Genomic DNA, 18878 nt, shown 5'->3' with positions numbered 1-18878 from the left:
AAGGGAGTAGCCAGCTGGTGTTGGGGAGGGGGAGGGCGGAGGGGGGGGGGGTGGGGTTAGGGAACAGAGTACAAGGGAACATAACTTGGCATCTGGTCTTTCCTAGAATTGACCTGAGAATACTTGACATTGACACTGGGTGGGGAGAATGCTATTTCCCAGCATTCAAACTCTTCACCTTAATCACCAAAGTTCACTTTAATCACCAAAGTCCATATAAAAAATAAATTAGAACAATAAAGTAAAGTATCAACCAAGAGTTAAGGAAGTTTAGCATTTACCGATCAACAAAATCCACCATTACAGGTAATCTTTCAGCTGTGCAGGAAGGTTTAACGTAATTAAAAGAAACAGAAACAGTAAACTCATTTGCTAAAGGCACATCAGATAGCGGTTTGGTTTTCCTTAATGGCGAACGTCGAAATAATCTTAATAGTATGCAAGTAAGTCTCTGCACCTCTTTGCTAAAACTCTCTCCATCATTTCACAATCCACCAGATTACAGTTGATGATATCAGGGGGTTGGGGGGGGGTGGGTGGGGTGGTGGTGGGGGAGTGGGGCATTTGCTGGGCTTTTGTGCAATTTACTTCAGTAGATTAAATCCAGCCAGTTGTATTCACAAAAAAAAAACTCTCTTGGCCTCCAAGGCCCAAGTAATTTTTGATTTTTAAACTTGGTTGTTCCATACCTGCATTAGGTTTTGTAAAACCATCAGTAGTTCTTCCTATTGAAATGAATGGAAATGTTTAATTGACATCGGAAAATGGCCAATTTTCTGAAGGGCTCAAGTCTATACTCTAATTACAGCTTCAAATGATCAGTTTTGGTGATATTTTTGACCTCATTCATCAAATAATGGCTTTACAAAGTACACTCTGGTATTTTGGAGCACAGGAATATTTTCTTTGAAAAAAAATCTAAATTTCATTCTCATTTAAAAAAAAACTTAAACAGCATTTATAAAGTGCCTTTAATGTAGTAAAATGTCCCAAGGCACTTCACAGGAGCGATGATCAAACAAAATAACTGTAAAAACCAAAATCTGTCCGGTAGGATCCCCCCCCACCCCCAACCCAACCCCCGGCCACCGATGCAGACTTCAGTTGACCAATCGGTGAAGCCAATCCCTCCGGCTGCTCGATAGTCCAGGCGAGAACCCCAATTCTCATTAGCATTCGGTCATTGGCCGAAACATGAGCCCCTGCCAGCTCCAGACCGCCACAATATCGGGCAAATTGGAAGGAGGTAGGTCCATCAGAGAGAGCGGGTGGTGATACGGTCTTGGGGCCGGGGGTTCGCTGAGCGACAACAGACCAGACTGGTTTTGTGGAGCCTGGAGAAGCACTCCTGCTCCTCCCAGCCCCACATAAATTACCCTTCAGGCCCCTCCATCGACTGGTTCCCCCATCTAGGTCATCGGACCCCGATCCACATATTGAAAGAGTCAACCGTTTTGAGTCAGGCGGCTGCTCTGGCCACCCAGGAGGTAGGCCCGGTGAAGAATGCCATGACCATAGCGACGACAAGAATGGGGCTGTAAGTCATTCCCCCTCTCCCCATCCCCCCCGCCCCCCCCACCCACCCACACCACCATCTCCTCTGGGCGGCAGGCCTCAAAATCTGCTCCTGTAACTATAAAGTATTGCATTGCTTATTTGTTTAGTTTGATAAATCCTTCTGTAATACAATAAACTGAAAGAAAAAAAGTGACAGCCAAATTAACAGAGTTCTTTTGCAGATGGAGCATGTGCAGAGTTGTGAAGTATGATTAAAATGGTCAAAATGGAGGACATGACAGTCAGACATTGATACCAACAGGTTGCAATCACAAGACTAACATCACATATTGTACCTAGGCATTCCTTACAAGAGAAAGAGAGAGAAGCTACCATTTCCAAAATCTAATCCGTGAACCTTAAACTTGAGTATAATTCTCTTTTTAGTCAATCCTTTCCATTAAATCCCGTGTGAAAATAAAACATTAACTCAAGAGGAAAATGAAGACCACCTAGTAACTGATAGATTAAATCCTGCATCAGACAGAATATTCTTCCAGGCCAAAACCATTTTGTAATTGCTCCAGTGGATCAATGGATGAATGCACTGCATTGTGTGTATCGAACTGCACAGAGCTGGGCTGTCCCAGGTTAGCCGATCTCAGCTGGGGCAACAGTGGGGACAAATCATTTAGCCTCAGTAGCGCGAGGAGGAGAAAAATAAAATCACCTAGAAATAATGCTCTTGATTATTTTGCGGTGGCCTGTGTCGGAAGATGTGGACGTCAGTGGAGGGTAGAATGGGGCCTGATGCACCCAATGACCTGACAATACTTTCTAGGTCCCCACACACGAAGACCAGTTACTTAGGGTGAAGTACCAGACAGTTGACAAGTACCTGTGGCACCACACCCCAATACATTTTGGATTGGGGGGAGAAAATTGGCAAAAAAAATGAAGGGGGAAAAAGAAAAGAATTTCACTGAAAAATATCACATTTAAAATTCATTTCTATAAAAAGGAAAGAATACTCACCACCACTTGGAGTAGCCCTCATTCTTCAAACCAAGTCCTCCTGCACACACTATGGGGAATGATCCAAAGCTAGCACAGCTCAAGTGGGACAGTTTCTAGGATGCCTGTCCCTTTAAGACTGCCCATCCCCCTTCCTGCACCCTACGCACTTGTCCTCAGAGACTCTCCAGTTCCTCTCCACTAGTGGAGGCCTCATTAGCACTTTTGCCAATGAAAACACAGAAAGCACCTTCCCTCTCAGAGCTGATATCTATCTACTTGTGGACATATTTGCCAATCAAAACAAAGGCTCAGTTTCTTCCCACTCATACAATAAATATATCTTCCTGAATTTTAAAATAAAACCTATAAACACAGGAACTGCTTCTCAACCGAGATCAAGAGCCACACGGAGGCTGGTGGGAAGACTAGTACATTTAGAACCTCATCTGGGGAATGACAACATCCCTTCCACTGAACAATCTTCTTTTACCTTATAAGTTATCATTGATTAGCTGGAAGGAAGCCCTGGACTTGGCATAAACTCATGGTGGGATCAAGTGGCTAACTTTATAACTTATACAATTAACACGTCCTCTCTCTGCAAATATCCTCACATTGAGCATCACTCAACAGGGCAGGTAGAGGGTTCTGAGGCCTCTTCCAATTCTGCTCTATCCAGCCCAGGGTGATTCTCAACCCGCCGCCGCCGCCCCCCCCCAATCATTTCTGCTGTCTGTGGATTGGGAGTCTCGTCTTCGTTTCACTCGTGACCGCCCTTGGGAACTCACCAAGAGGGGCATCACCATTCTGGAGCACCCACCCATCAGAGGGAGCCGACCCCCCCCACCCTCACTCCCCCCGCCCCGAGAAATGGTTCAGGAGAGCAGGTGGGAAGCAGCCGTGGCACTGCATAGAATCATTCAGCAAAGAACGAGGTAATTCGGTCCATCAGGTCAATGCCGGCTCTTTGAAAGAACTCTCCAATTAGTCCCACTCCCGTGCTCTTTCCCCACACCCCTGCAAATTTCTCATTTACATTTATTTATCCAAATCTCTTTCGAAAGTAACTAATAAATCTGCTTCCAACACCCCTTCAGGCAGTGCATTCCAGATCACAACACACTGCTAAAAAAATTCTCATCTCACCTCTGGTTCTTGTGCTAATTACATTAAATCTTGAATCCTGAGGTTACCGACCCTCCAGCCAGTGGAAACATTCTCTTTAGCTACTCTAACAAAACCCCTCATCATTTTCAACACCTTCTCTGCTCTAAGGAGAACAATGCCAGATTCTCCAGGCTCTCCATAAAACTGAAATCCCTGATCCCTGTTACCATTCTGGTAAATCTCCTCTGAACCCTCTCCAAGGCCTTGACATGTTTTCTAAAATGTGGTGCCCGGAATGGGATACAATACTCTAGCTGAGGTTTAACCAGTGACTTATGAAGGTTTACCATCATTTCTTGCTTTTGTACTCTATGCCGATTAATAAAGCCAAGGGTGCCGTATGTTTTTTTTGTTTAAAAAAACAGCTTTATCAACTTTTCCCTGTCAGTTTCTATGTAAGTTAACCCCCAGGTCTCTGTTCCTGCAACATCTTTAAAATGGTACCATTTAGTTTATATTGCCTATCCACATTTTTGCCTCCAAATGCATCACCTCGCACTTCTCTGAACCCTCACCAAGGCCTTGACGTCCTTCAAATGTGGTGGCCAGAATTGGACACAATAATCTAGCTGAGGCCTAACCAATGATTTAGAAAGGTATAACATGGTGATACACCATCGAAATGACAGGAATCCTATAATGTTGTTCCACTGGCTATTGCTGTCTTTGAATAATCACCCCTGGTAGATTAATGGAAGAATCCCAATCTAATTTGATTATTAGGAGTTAGAAATGGGCCCCTTGGTGCTGAGCTCTTACCTGAAAGGCTGAAGCCAGACTGGTGTAGATTTCGAACTGGTTGGGGCTGTTTGGAAGGGGATGTCTTGGCTGATGCTGAAGGGGTTCCTGCTTTAGGAGTGCCTAGGTCGTACACTGGGCCATCGTACATTCCTCTTGGTACACCACGCACCTGTGCCAACTAGGAAAGATAAAAGTACACGTTAGATGTCAACTCCAGCTATGCAGGGCCAATGGTCAGGTCATACAGGCCTCGCCAAGATGACAACACTAAAGGGCTATTTCCCTCCCTGAATTTGGGAACTTTTGACATTTATCTCTTAATGTCTTTCACAACCCTTCCCCCAACCCCCATGGTCATCAAATACTACACTCTTTCACCAAGAGGGTAGGTAGGCAGCTCATCCCCAGGCCTTTGTAGGCAATCTGGTTGTCAGACGGTGCATTGTCATGGCAACTCACCCTGACTCTCCAACATGGCTGCCACATGGGCTGTGCTAAGCTAGCTGGGAACATCCACGCCAGAGCAATCTCTGATTATGTACAGAGCAGCTTGTGGCCAACTGTCGATAAGAAAGCACGGAATGAGACAAAAAATTCAACCTATGGAGCCTGCTCATTCCACACATCATGTGCAATCTGCGAATTCTATCCTTTCACCTCCGTTACGCAACCCTTGCTTTCCACAAATGACAATTCCCTCAAGAATTAGTGTGTTCTGTGGATTATTTGATCTACACGTATCGCAATAACTTTCAATTCCTTTCCTAAAGCAAGAACGAAAGAAAAATAACATTTATATAGTGCCTTTCATGACCTCAGGACATCTCAAAACGCTTTATAGCCAATGAAGTGTAGTCACTCTTTTAATGAAGCTCAATATATTGCTCAAGGAACGGCAACTCATCTTCCGATTAGGCACCTTATACCCTTCCGGACTCAACATCAAATTCAACAATCTCATATCATAAACTTTGCCCCCATTTTTTTGAAATGGCAGGTGTTGCTGATGATTCTGCTATACTCATTTACATCGCCTCTAGATCCATCTTTTGTTTATTTACTTGTCCCATTACTATGTCCTTCCACTATCATTCCTTTTGTCATTTAATCATTCCGGCCTTCCACCCTATCACAGAACCTTCCCTTTTGTTCTTTCCTCCCCTCCCCTACCCCAGCTTTCCCTGCCCCTGCACTTGCTTATAACCCATCACATTTCTAACTTTTTCTGGTTCAGATGAGAGCTCATCGACCCGACACGTTAACTCGGTTTCTCTCTCCACAGAAGCTGCCTGACCCGTTGGGTATTTCCAGATTTTATTTCAGATTTCCAGCAGTATTTTGCTTTGGTAGACGGGTAGTCACTGTTGTAATGTAGTAGAGAAGCTGCTGTTTTCATTGGTCAACAGCATCCCTTCCTCATCCAAATGTAGGACACTTATGTTGAGAGGGGCGGGTTTAGAACGGGCACAATTTGTAGAGGAACCAAGCTACTGGCACTCAATGGGTTAAGCTTGAACAAACAGGGTTTTCAGTGATAAATAGAAAGGCTGCAGTTCTGCCATGTCCATGCAATGCCCAATGGAAAATATTGCTCGAAGATGTGCATGGTATTGATAGGCCAGCATTAATTTATTTGATTCGTGGCAGGAGCATGTATAAATATTATTACAAGTCTGTGCTAATTAACAATAATCCATCAGCACGGTGCAAGAAAAACTAAAGCCAGATGTCCTACAAAATAAAAATCCCGACGGGATTAGTAAGAATTACAGCTGAATCCATGATGAACTAATGGGTGGATCAACAACCTGCCATTTTCAATCTTCGCAAAATGGATCAGATGAAAAGGGTTTATCTTTTATTAAGAAACAAGAGGTGAAGGACCAAAGCCACAGCACAGGCACCACCAGGGTTGAAAAGAAGAGGAGGAGAAATGAAGATAAATCAAATAGCAGTGTTAAGTGAAGCCAGCTTGGGTTTTACAAGTCTGTAGATTGTAGGAGGAAAGAGCAAGACTTCATTTTGTCATCTGTGGAGAAACATGGGTCTGACAGCAGTGAGGTCGCCAGCAGCCTTCACCCTCCCCAACAGAATTGCTCAAAGATTTCCACAATAACCTCAAAGTTTTTGATTAATTTTCATAGCAGCAACTAAATGATCGGAACACAAACTATGATCCCAGCCGCTGCCCTGCGAACTGTCCCAGTCATGGACTTGGCAACTTGACTTGCAAATGCATGATATCCTTTTATGTCCCTTCTCCTGAAGCTGTTGAATTGTTGGGCTGTTGTTCTTCTTGCAGACTATTCAACTCTTGAAGCTGGTGCAGATCCTGCTCTCATTCAACTCCAAACGCACACTTTCAACAGTGGCAGCTGGATGGTGATCAGGAGCGAGAATCTTGCCTCACTTTTCCCTCCCTAATGGTGCAGCATTAAGGCCAACTGTTGAGAATTCATCAGCATCGTATATGGCTGAACTTAGTGCTATCCACAACTAAGTACAAGCAGAAGTGTTTTTGGGATAGTTCAACTACTGAGTAGTTTTGTGAGGTGGAATCTCGTAACTGAGTTACATACCGGTACAATTCATAAATGGTGTCGTTTACCGTGATGTGAACAGTACAGGGTTCAATGACGGGGATAATGCGTTCTTGGGCTATCTGGACCTCAGTGTGGGGTTTGAAAAAGGAGGTCTGTAACCGGGCACCAAGTGTCGTTACGCACTCAGTACTGAGTCATGCTGGTCGTGATACAATATGTCCCTCCGCCCGTGTAAGCTACCTCAGGTGGCACGTTGCTCTGGGCCATCACCCTGGTGAGATGAGATAAAACAGCTTGTATCTTCATGGTGAGACATTGGCATCGACATCGAGGTCACTCCATGGATTCGGGTAACTTCTCGTGTTGGCGTTAGCTCAATGTGTGATAACCGTGTACCTGATTCATTTATCCTGCAGAAAGCGTGGAAAGACGCTCAGAAATCAGTGGTTAACGTTGATCCGACAACTAGCCCCGAATTTGAAACGTCTCTTGCCTGTTTCCACGGGCTGCATGTAAATACCCAGGTATTTCATCTGGAGAATGTACATATGTATTTTCTGTAACTGTTTGTAATTTACTCACAGCACCTGCTGGAGCAGGAAAGCAACGGAAGTGAAAAGGGACGGCACCAAGGTCCAGTTCAGTGATTGAAGCGTGAGCAGATACAGCAGGAGCGGCAAGGTCGGGGCAAAGGAGCGGTGAGAGATTGTAGAAGGATGTGATCGGGGCCCAGGAGAGATGTGAGTTTGGGGTCCAGAAGAGGCGAGGGCCCAGGGGCAGCACAGGCCAGCCCACACTGCGATATGTGCGCGCACTAAGTTCATGCAGCAGAGCTGGTCTCCAGTCGAATTGGTTAATCCTTGCCACTGGACCAAGGCCTAGCTCTGTCAAGGCCGTGTGGTGGCTGGTATGCAACGGCCACCCCATGTTAAAAAAAGGCACACACAGGCATCTTCCACCCTTCAACATTTATTTCAGGACCTGGAATTTTAGGACCTTCATTGAAACACCTGTGAACTTTCTAACGTGGAAGACTGCCTATGATGATGTTAACCAGAAGTATAACTGGGGTATGGGCAAGGGGAGAGGGCGAGGGGAGAGAGAGCGAGAGCGACGGCGAGGGGAGAGAGAGCGAGAGGAGTACGAGAGAGAGAGAGGGGGAGAGACACAGACGAGGAGGACACCGGCAGGCAGCAAGAGGGGGAGACTGAGAGAGAGAGACACAGAGAGAGAGAGAGAGAGAGAGAGAAAGAAAGAGAGAGAAAGAGAGAGAGAGAGAGAGAGAGAGAGAGAGAGAGAAAGAAAGAAAGAAAGAAAGAGAGAGAGAGAGAGAGAGAGAGAGAGAGAGAGAGAGAGAGAGAGAGAGAGAGAGCATGGCACAGCGAGGGACCGACAGAGAGAGAGCGCGAGAGAGAGGTTGGCCACGACAATGAGACACACCGACAGAGGCTGAGAGAGAGAAGCCGAGAGAGACACCGACACAGGGAGGGAGAGAGAGAGGAGCCAACAGAGAGAGAGAGAGAGAGAGAGAGAGAGAGAGAGAGAGAGAGAGAGAGAGAGAGAGAGAGAGAGAGGGAAAGAGAGGGAGAGAGAGGGAGAGAGAATGAGAGACCGATAGAGAGTGGCCGAGAGTCAGAGACCAAGTGTTTGAGGGACAGAAAGAGAGAGAGAGGGAGAGGGGGAGAGAGAGAGAGAGAGAGAGAGAGAGAGGGAGAGAGAGAGGGAGAGAGAATGAGAGACCGATAGAGAGTGGCCGAGAGTCAGAGACCAACAGTGTTTGAGGGACAGAAAGAGAGAGAGGGGAGAGAGAGAGAGAGAGAGAGAGAGAGAGAGAGAGAGAGAGAGAGAGAGAGAGAGAGAGAGGGAGAGGGAGAGGGAGAGAGAGAGAGAGAGAGAGAGAGAAAGAAAGAAAGGAGAGAGAGAGAGAGACAGAGACCGATCAAGAGGCTGACAGAGAAATAGATATTGCACTTATATCGGAAACATGCACAGCTAGGTCCCACAAAAAGCAGTGAGATAATTATCCTTTTTTTTTAAAGTGATAAGCATATAAAGAATATAAGAACTAGGACCAGGGTTGGGCAATACAGCTCCTCGATCTTGCTCTGCCATTCAATAAGATCATGGCTGATCATCGATCTCAACTCCACTTTCCCGCCCTATTCCAATATCCCTTGATTTCCTTCGTGCTCAAAAATCTATCCATCTGAGTCTTGAACAAATTCATCGACTGAGCATCCACAATTCTGAGGTAGCGAATTCCAAATGTTGATTCAGGGATAAATATCGGCCAGGACACCGGGGAGAACTCTACTGCTCTTCTTCAAATAGAGCTATGGGATCTTTCACATTCACTCAAGGGGGTAGACAAAGCCTCTGTTTTACGTCTCATCCGAAAGACTGCACCTCCAACAATGCAGCACTCCCTCAGTACTGCACTGAAGTGTCTGGAGTGCGACTTGAACCCACAACCTTCTGACTCAAAGGAGAAAATGTCGCTGAAGCAAGACTGACACCGTTTCGATGCAGTCATCACTCGCACGAGTTTGAATTGCCTTACTTTTAAGATGTCTGCCAGAGTGAGACAGAGGGTAAATGTCCCACTCCCAATCATTGCCTGCAGGTGCGTGATCTGCCACTGTATGCTCCATGGGGGTGGATCACCGCGTTGGGGGTGGACAATCAGAAACATTACCCTCAGGTTTTGAAATACTCTAAGACAAAGCATCGTTGGTCCAATCACACCTCATTAACTAAACTGAATTGTGTACTAGATGTGGGAACAGCTTTCCTGCCAAACATGCTTTCCTTGCAGTTGAGATCGGTAATTATGAGTGAGCAGAGAGAATGCGGATTTATGGCTTGCAGCTGAACGTTTTAAACAGCTTCAGAGAAAAAGCCCTTGTTTTAGGACAGGGTATAATTTCCCCAATGAATGAAGCTCTGGCTCAATCACGGTGGGCCAGAACAGCAACACTGTGTGCTGGATGGCCACCAGGAACATAGCATGCTGGGAGATCAGCAGCAGCTTGCTGGAGATAATGCAAAGTGAAAGACACAGCCTTGTACAGCACCTCCTATTTGGACATACCGTGGCGGCCACAATTGTGACTTTGGCCAGGAGGGAAAATTGGGAGAGATGTATAATGCCCGGCTGATCAGGTATCACCAGTTCTTCACTATTGGCCAAAGTCAAAATTACCTCATCTGTCCAATTCTCTCAAGTTATAAACAGTGAACATGAGAAAAACGCAGATCAGATCAGGTCAGCCTGCAGCTGAGAGAGAAGGGGAGGTTCACAGGCCAGATTTCCTGCCCGTTGCCTCGGAATGGGACAAAAAAGGCTAGCCCCAAACGTAAAATCTATCCTTCGCCTTCAAAGGCTATTCTGCCTGCTGTGTGCTTCTGGCAATTTGGAATTTATGTCTTTTTCACTGTTCTAGTTTCTTGCGCGAGTGAAAGAAGCACAGAATTAAAAAGGAGGAAAGCCCCAAACTGGGTTAAAAGGGTTTTGTCTTAGTGAAGATATTTTTGACATGATTTTAATGGTTGCAGTAGTGGGGGGGGGGGGGGGGACAGCTGAGAGTAATTTCCATCATGACAACAGCCTGCACAAGTTAATGTGCCCTTTGATGTGATTTATGAAAGCCTGTTTGAGAAAAGGATGTGTCAAATACTTGCTCAGGAAGACCATGCCCTTTAAAAATAGTGCCATTATTTTTTTGTCTGATGTGTGTGTGGAAGCACATAATTATGACTCAAGTGACTTCTCAAAGGGGCAAAATATCTCCAACCATCGCATGAGTAGCCTTGTGGTGTTGACATGAAGTGCCATTGTCAACTGCCCAAAATACATATTAAAGTGTATAATGTTTTTTATTGGAGCTACCCATCCCTGTGAATTAAACAGATGAACAGAGTGCTCCAGATGTTCTCCAGGGGCAGATCGGCCAATGTGAAATCCTGACCAAAGTATGCGGGAAGCAAACCACTGCTTGATGGCACCACAATAACCACACTTCCCCAGGGTGAGCCAGGATTGGTCTAAAGAGCATCTGCTGTCTATGTTGCAACTGGACCGTGAAATCACAGGGAACAGACAACGCTCAAAACTTTATACTCATTTAGTTGGGCGAATAGACTCATACTAAAGAGCCACATCTTGAATTTATGTTGTGCCTTTAATTTAAAATAAAACCTCCTTCACTTCACAAATAGATACTGGAAACAAAACTGGACGTCAAGACAGGAAGAGAGAATGCAGGAGATGCAATGGCGAGCTTGGTGAAGAGATGGGTTTTGAGAAGGCAGACACAGAGCTCCAGATGTAGAAAGGTCTAGGAAGAGAGTTCCAGAGGGGAAGATTGAGGTGGCTGAAGGCTGTATTAACAATGGTGAAATGAAAGGACTGTTCGAGAGGGTTTGTAAGGTCAGCGGCCGGGACAAGGCTCCGGAGGGATTTAAATTTAATTTGCTTTCATTTGCAATACCCATCTGTGGAGCACCTTGGGATGATTTTTTAATATGCTGAGGGATGGGTCAATAAAAACAGAATGATGAATGGAGAGACGTAGTGTACAGGACACTGAGGTACGAAAAGTCGACCCTTATTAAATGACCAAAAATGATAAAAGGAGATGTTTAGATATATAAAGTAAAACAATGGTCGAGAGCGGTGAACATTTCAGGTCGGACACTCTCAGTATTCTTTTTAAACATTTCCGACTGTGTGACTAAAGTATCTCAACACATCATATTAACATGCTATGTTGTATTACAAAGTAGAGAGGCCCAAGGTGGAGGACAGTGTGACTGGGAGGGACCTAATACACTGGGAGCCTACACATTAACTGTACAGAAGACTATCAAGGTACCAAATTCCCAAACAAATTGAAGGCCATCTCAGTAATACAGTCGGAATGCCAGAGCAGAGGCCTCAGAGATGCCCAAGGGAAACATCTTAATCTTGCTCCTGGGTGACCCTCTCTGTCAAATAGAGACACCCGTGGTCTCTGGCTCTCACTTCATCGGCATGCAAAGGCCATTGTATTGAAGTAGTTAATGAACACCAAAGAGTTCCAAAAATCACACTGCGCCATTATATGGGCAGACAGCAGCCCTTCCTTTGCTGTTGATGCCTAGCAGTGCAATCTCCCAGACCCATGAGGCTTCCAGTGCACCACATGCAAAGCACAAGATGGGTTACTAAAATAGTTAGATAAGCTGACCTTGGATGATCATACAAAGTCTGCTCATTTGGCCGTTGTCACACGCAGGGCCCAAGGTAGGGTAGTCAACCCTCCAGGAATGTCCTGGAGTCTCCAGGAATTAAAGATTGACCTCCAGGACACAGCTGTGAGCAACCCAGGGAGAAAAATCATCAGGGAATTAAAAAGAATCGTCGTGTTTTTTTCATTTTCTTCGCATATTTTCATTTATTAGTTTAAAGAATAAACTATGGAGATGGAAAAAATGGCTGTTTGACCAACAGTCAAGATCTATTCACTCGGTTCACTTTTCAATTGGCGTGGGAAGGCGGTGCACCACAAGGATGACTGTGTCGGGTGACCAATGGCAGGAGTGAGGGTGGGTGGTTGGCAGTAGCAAGTCATGTGATGAAACCTCTAGGAACATGTCCAATCAGAGCTGGCAACCCTCGGCCAAGGAGGTGGTGACCTGGTGGTACTGCATTGGGAGCACATTGCAAATCTCTTATTGTCTTCGCACTACCTCTTGTTACTGTAACGTTTGCTTCAACAATACTGGTTAGAGGGATTCTGGCAGCAGACATTTTGGGTACAATTCCATCCCCAGTGCCTCCCCAACCCCGTGACATCATAAAGTTCATCGAGATCGATCCCTGGGATGGGAAGGTTGTCCAATGAGGAGCGATCGAGTAGACTGGCCGATACTCTCTGGAGTTTAAAAGAATGAGGGGTGCTTGGATTGAAACACACAAGAGACTGAGGGTGATTGACAGGATAGATGCCGAGAGGTTGTTTCCCCTGGCTGGAGAGACTAGAACTAGGGGGCAGAGTCTTGGGATAATGGGTCTGCCATTAAGACGGAGATGAGGAGAAATCTCTTCATTCAAGAGGATGCTGAATCACTGAGTATATTCAAGTTAGATACAGTTAGATTTTTGGACTCTAGGGGAATCAACAGATATGGGGATCAGGCAGGAAAGTGGAGTTGAGGTTGAAGATCAGTCATGATCTTACTGAATGGCGGAGCAGGCACGAAGGGCCATATGGCGTACTCCTGCTCCTAATATGTTCTTATGTTTAGTGACATCATAAGAATGTGTGTCACACAGGACCGGCATTTTGTGGGGAGATCAGCACAAAATGGCCTATCCTAGATAGTTCCCAGTCATCAACTTTAAAACTTATACAATTGATCAGGCCCAGAACTAGGGGGCAGAGTCTTGGGATAATGGGTCGGCCATTAAAACTGAGATGAGGAGAAATCTCTCTCTGTCACAGTCAGTGTTGTGAGACTACTCCATTACAAAACGTTCTTCCAAAGTGTGTGTTATTATTTTGTCAAGATAACAATTTGCTGTATGATTTTTTTTTAAACTGACAAAATTCAGTTCAATTTTTTTGAATTACAAACCTAGAGCGTGTAACACAGGGTCTGATGCAACCAAATACCTCCTTACTTTATGATGTTCGTCCAACATCTTTTACGTGTGTTTTGAAAGATTTAATTAAGAGAAAGTAACATTTTCAAAATAGCTTTGCAACAACCAAGACCTTGTTCCAGAGCAATGACCCCGAGGGTGGTGGAGAGAGTCATTGTGACTGCTTTTAAATGAAAGTGGTGTCAGATGTTGCTGTGAGGTTGTAATTTAAAGCTGCATGCACTCGCTCCCCTCCCCCAACCGAAGCACTAGGCAAAATAAGAAAGTACCAATCCCACTGACTATTATGACACAGGCACCATCATTGGGGGAGGAAAGTTGGGGAGGGGGGGGAAATGAGGGGGCATGACCCCCAGAATTATTTTTGACATGGATTATATCCCCCTCAATCCAAATCTTCAATCGTCCCTCGTGCTCCCCCAGTGTGTGTGTGTGGGGGTCTAATCCACAATGATTAATGTGTAAGTTTGAATGCCCATTAACTTGGGCGCCATGACCCTATCCTCCACCACCCACTGCGTGCAGACTTCCACCGACCTACCCCACCCCCCTCCCACCCCCATTCCCATTCCCCCGGATGTCACCTCTGACCTCACGTTCAGCCGACTACTGATGCCAAAGTCCCTTTTTAAGGGCACGCAGTCACTTGGGACCAATCATTACAATCCCAGGTAGTCCCAGTGTGGGCAGAGAGCAAAACTAACTTGGCCAAAGGGCCAGTTTACAGCAGGCCCCATGAGGCCCTTCGATTCAACAATTTTGAAAATAAAGGGATGTGATGTATAAATCCAAACATCTGAGACACAAATCTCCAAAATACACACAGAATTAGATTTGAGCAAATTAATTAATGCCAGTGGTGGTATGGGAATTGTTGTAATAAACATTGAAAAAAATTTCAGTTTTTTCTCTCTTACTCCTCTATACAATAGCTTATTGTGGTATTTCCGCTTGTGAGTCAGAAGATGAAGGGTTCAAGCACCACGCCAGACAGCCCCGGCAAGTGGAGGCTAGAATATGGTCTCCAAGTACGGAGTTGTTATCCAGCGGGGACTTGTGTCTGGGCCGAGTGACCAATGGCTTAGCAGTGGTAATCACACCTCGGAGTCAGAAGCACAAGGACCTCCCTGTATGTATGCTTCCTTTGGGAAAGGGGGCGAAGGGAAGCTCCTACTGTATTTTTTGTTGTAAAACCCTTAGCTTTCACAGTGCTACTTTTTCCAGTTAATATCGGAGGTTTATTTTAATTGGACCAAAGGTTTTTCTGACTGCACAGAGACTTAAAATTAAAAGAAATAAAACACTGAAATAACTAATCAAACGAACATTGATTACAGGTGGACATAACTGCATATATGTGGCTTTCTAAAGAAAGCCTGTGGCCTACAAGTCGTAGTTGCCTGAAGTAACTTTCCGACTGGATTAAGTAAACCAAACTGAAGTGACAGCTACTGACATGAGTAATGCACACTAATAGATTGAGGAGTGCTCCAGGCTCTTCGCTCAGGAATGTTTCACAATTGCATTTTTGCCCTGTCACTGCTGTCTAAGAAGGAGCTCCATATATAGTGCAGTTGCACATCAATTAGGAAAAAAAATCCTTTGAACTCTTCCCTCCGTCTGCTGTCAGGACTGAAAGGTGCTGACATCATGTCGGAGCCATGCATTTGTAAAGCATTACATTCTAAAGCGCTGAAATATCAGTTTAATATCAGGAAAAGATTACTTTGCCCTTCTTGTGTTTTACTTCATCTAGAAATATAGGAAAAAGAATCGGTCGTTCGGCCAATCGAGCCTGCTCCGCCATTTTGTGAAACGTGTCCACTCTTTATCTTCTCAACCCCATTCCCCCACCATTCTCACTATATCCTTTAATGTTACTGTTTCCAGAGTTTTTATCTCTCCCTTTTAAGCATCTCAATGGCCTTCTGTGGCAATGTATTCTCACAATCATTTACATACAGATTTTTTTTCCCTTTGCTCCCTGACCTGCACTGGCTCCCATTCCACCAACACCTTGATTTTAAAATTCTCATCCTCATGTTCAAATCCCTCCGTGTCCTCAGCTCTCCTCCAGCCCTACAAGCATCTAGATTCCTCCAACTCTGGCCTGTTGTGCATCCCTCACTTCCTTTGCCCGACCATTGGAGGCAGTGCCTTCAGCTGTCTAGGCCCCAAACTGTACAATCCCTTTCCCAAACCTCTTCACCTCTCAATCCTCCTTCAAGATTCTACTTAAAACTTACCTCTTTGACGAAACCTTTATTCACCTGTCCTAAATCTCTATCTTTAAGTTCGATGTCAATATTTGTCTGATAATCGCTCCTGTGAAGCACCTTGGGACATTTTGCTGCTAAGGTGCTATAAAATTGCAAGTTGTTGTTTAGATCATTTCTTCACCACCACCCCACCCCACCCCCTCCCTCCCTCCCCACACCCACTCCCTTCCACCTCCTTCCCCCAAACCCTCTCCCCCTCCCCCAGATTATCCCAGAACTCCATTGAAAATTACCTCGTCTAATTAGCAATGCAATTCATGGGAGTGGCAAATTTTTGCGGTCCCTCATAATTTCTCCTTTCCTCTCCTACATGTGTTGACTCATGCTGTGGGGCAGTCCGATGGTCACCCTTTGCCCAAGTGCCCAGTCCTCGTGTGCGAACTTAAGACAGTGAGTGTCGCAGGCTATTCAACTGCAAGGGAGGCACCAGAGCCACGCTTGTTCTCGTCCCAGCAGGTGTCGCTGGACTGCGATCAGGAGCAGGAACCTCCTGTGGCCAAATCTTCCCTTCCCCAGCCCAGGAGTAACGAGGTCCTTCCTGACAGATATTTTCAACTCGGCAAAGACTGAGGGTTGAGGCAGACGGACATCTCCTTGGCCTGGGTGGCTCAGTGAAGCACGAAACAGTGAATTTGCCAACTGCAGCATCAAGGGAGCTCCTGGTAGCTTTGTTAAAGGACATTTAACTGATCAAAGAAACATGCAGAGCTGGGATGGGAGCTGTGCTTCCCTTGTGAGATATTAATGAGCTCTTGCAGACAATTCATCTGCTCCATTAACAAGAAAAAAATCTAAATCCTTTTGACTGTCTGGGGCACTAAGGTCACCCTGCCCCAATGGTTACTAACAATGTAAGAATCCCATTAAATCCTAACAAAAATAAAAATTATATCAAATCTCCAAGGCCGCCTCGTTGTCACCTGATACATTCCAGGTTTGGAAAAGCTCTCGCAAAAGGGTTTCTTCCTTTGCCTTCACAGAATTCAAGGCTCTGTTTTCTGTTTATTTGATGTTTTACACAGGGGGGCAATAAATGTTTAGTTTGACAAGACACTGCTATGAAAAATGAGCAGGGAGGGTGGCATTTTGTTTTTTTCTAAACAGGACATGAAAGGGATTGGGCAAGCTGGGTATTGGGTTCACTCTTAAAGCACAAAGGCTACACTCTCTTGTATACTCTAATCTCTAGACCAGCAGCACCAGTCCGCAATCTGATACCCTGTACCAGCCCGTCATATTACATTTAATCAGAATACTGCTCTACTTGCTAGTTGTTTTAAATTAAAACTTCAAGTGTTGCTGACTTCAAATAAAAATAATTAATTAAAAGCAACAGAATATTATTGCTTGTTGAAGTGAAGTTCAGATGATCTCCCCCACAGTAATCCATCAATTTGTCCATCAATGTTGAAATATTGTAATGATCACCATGACAGACTTTGTTTCTGACAGTTTCCTCGCATCCTGGTTCAAGCCAAGCAGAGTGACACACAGGCTGACATACATGAGCAGACACATGGAAAGGTGCAGGCTGTACAATGCGAAACAGGAGAAATACAGACATGAGCAGTCCATTCGGAAAGAAACAGATTGATGCCCCATATAGAACAATGTGTAGGTGGGAGCCTGTCAGACGCGGGGCAATCGACAGACGGGCGTGTGCCAGACGCGGGGCAATCGACAGACGGGCGTGTGCCAGACGCGGGGCAATCGACAGACGGGCGTGTGCCAGACGCGGGGCAATCGACAGACGGGCGTGTGCCAGACGCGGGGCAATCGACAGACGGGCGCGTGCCAGACGCGGGGCAATCGACAGACGTGCGCGTGCCAGACGCGGGGCAATAGACAGACGTGCGCGTGCCAGACGCGGGGCAATCGACAGACGTGCGCGTGCCAGACGCGGGGCAATCGACAGACGGGCGTGTGCCAGACGCGGGGCAATCGACAGACGGGCGCGTGTCAGACGCAGGGCAATCGACAGACGGGCGCGTGTCAGACGCAGGGCAATCGACAGACGGGCGTGTGTCAGACGCGGGGCAATCGACAGACGGGCGTGTGTCAGACGCGGGGCAATCGACAGACAGGCGTGTGTCAGACGCGAGCAATCGACAGAGTGGAGCACGTGATTCAGAATGTAGCATAAAATCTAAAGTACATTACAAGGCACTAACCCATCCAGGAGCCCAGATGATGCTGCGGCAGTTTATCAATATCTATTCACTTTGTGTTATGCTCTATGTTTGTACAGCTGGAATTAATGCGGTAGTTTCATCATATTGTCATAAGTTGCTTTTTGTAAGCCAAACCTCTGTAGATATCAATCTTCATGATTGAGTCCGAAGTGATGGATTTCTGCAAAACTTGAACATTTGTAGTTGAGCCTTGACCGTAAACATTGTGGGAGAATCGGGGCGTGTACAGAGTGCGGGGGAGAATCGGGGCGTGTACAGAGTGCGGGGGAGAATCGGGGCGTGTACAGAGTGCGGGGGAGAATCGGGGCGTGTACAGAGTGCGGGGGAGAATCGGGGCGTGTACAGAGTGCGGGGGAGAATCGGGGCGTGTACAGAGTGCAGGGGAGCAGAAGGCACTGTACATATGATAGTGGAGAGAATGTCTCTGCTGCTTCAGATACAGAAAATAAAACAAACTTCTCTACTGAATTATGAAACATTTAGTTGTTCATTTGTCCCTAAATATTTGAAAAAGAAAACCTGCCTTTGGAAACTTTGTCACTTTAGCAGATGTGAAAGACGCAAGCCCCAGTAATTGAAAGGGTTAGAAAGATTTTCAGAACAAGGTCACAGCCAAAACAAGCTCAGTCAGTGACTGGAATTAAGCGATGAACAAGCGAGCAGGCATTTGGAGATCTCGTCCTGTTTTAGAAACGGGCCCTGGTGCTGGTTATTCTTTTTGACATTGTTTATCTTTCTTGAGCTCTTCCACAAACACTCTGGATCTTGGGATGTGTGGAACCTGACAGCACTGGCG

General features: G+C 45.7%; 1 protein-coding gene across 3 annotated transcripts in view; it reads right to left on the bottom strand.

Annotated features, from left to right (window-relative positions):
- The window catches only part of LOC139263055 (dihydropyrimidinase-related protein 3-like), a 239574-nt gene that overhangs the window by 4742 nt on the left and 215954 nt on the right, over nucleotides 1-18878 (bottom strand). For 2 of the 3 annotated variants that reach the window (XM_070878568.1, XM_070878570.1), the window contains exons 13-14: nucleotides 4441-4600; nucleotides 690-725 (exon numbers count right to left, since the gene is read on the bottom strand). In XM_070878568.1, the coding sequence (XP_070734669.1) occupies nucleotides 690-725; nucleotides 4441-4600 (196 nt within the window). The remainder of the gene's footprint in view (nucleotides 1-689; nucleotides 726-4440; nucleotides 4601-18878) is intronic. The other variant, XM_070878569.1, reaches the window with a different exon arrangement.

The sequence above is a fragment of the Pristiophorus japonicus genome, chromosome 4, assembly GCF_044704955.1.
Source record: "Pristiophorus japonicus isolate sPriJap1 chromosome 4, sPriJap1.hap1, whole genome shotgun sequence".
NCBI lineage: Eukaryota > Metazoa > Chordata > Chondrichthyes > Pristiophoridae > Pristiophorus > Pristiophorus japonicus.
Note: the sequence above shows the minus strand (reverse complement) of the source record. Positions and strands in the feature narration are given on the sequence as shown.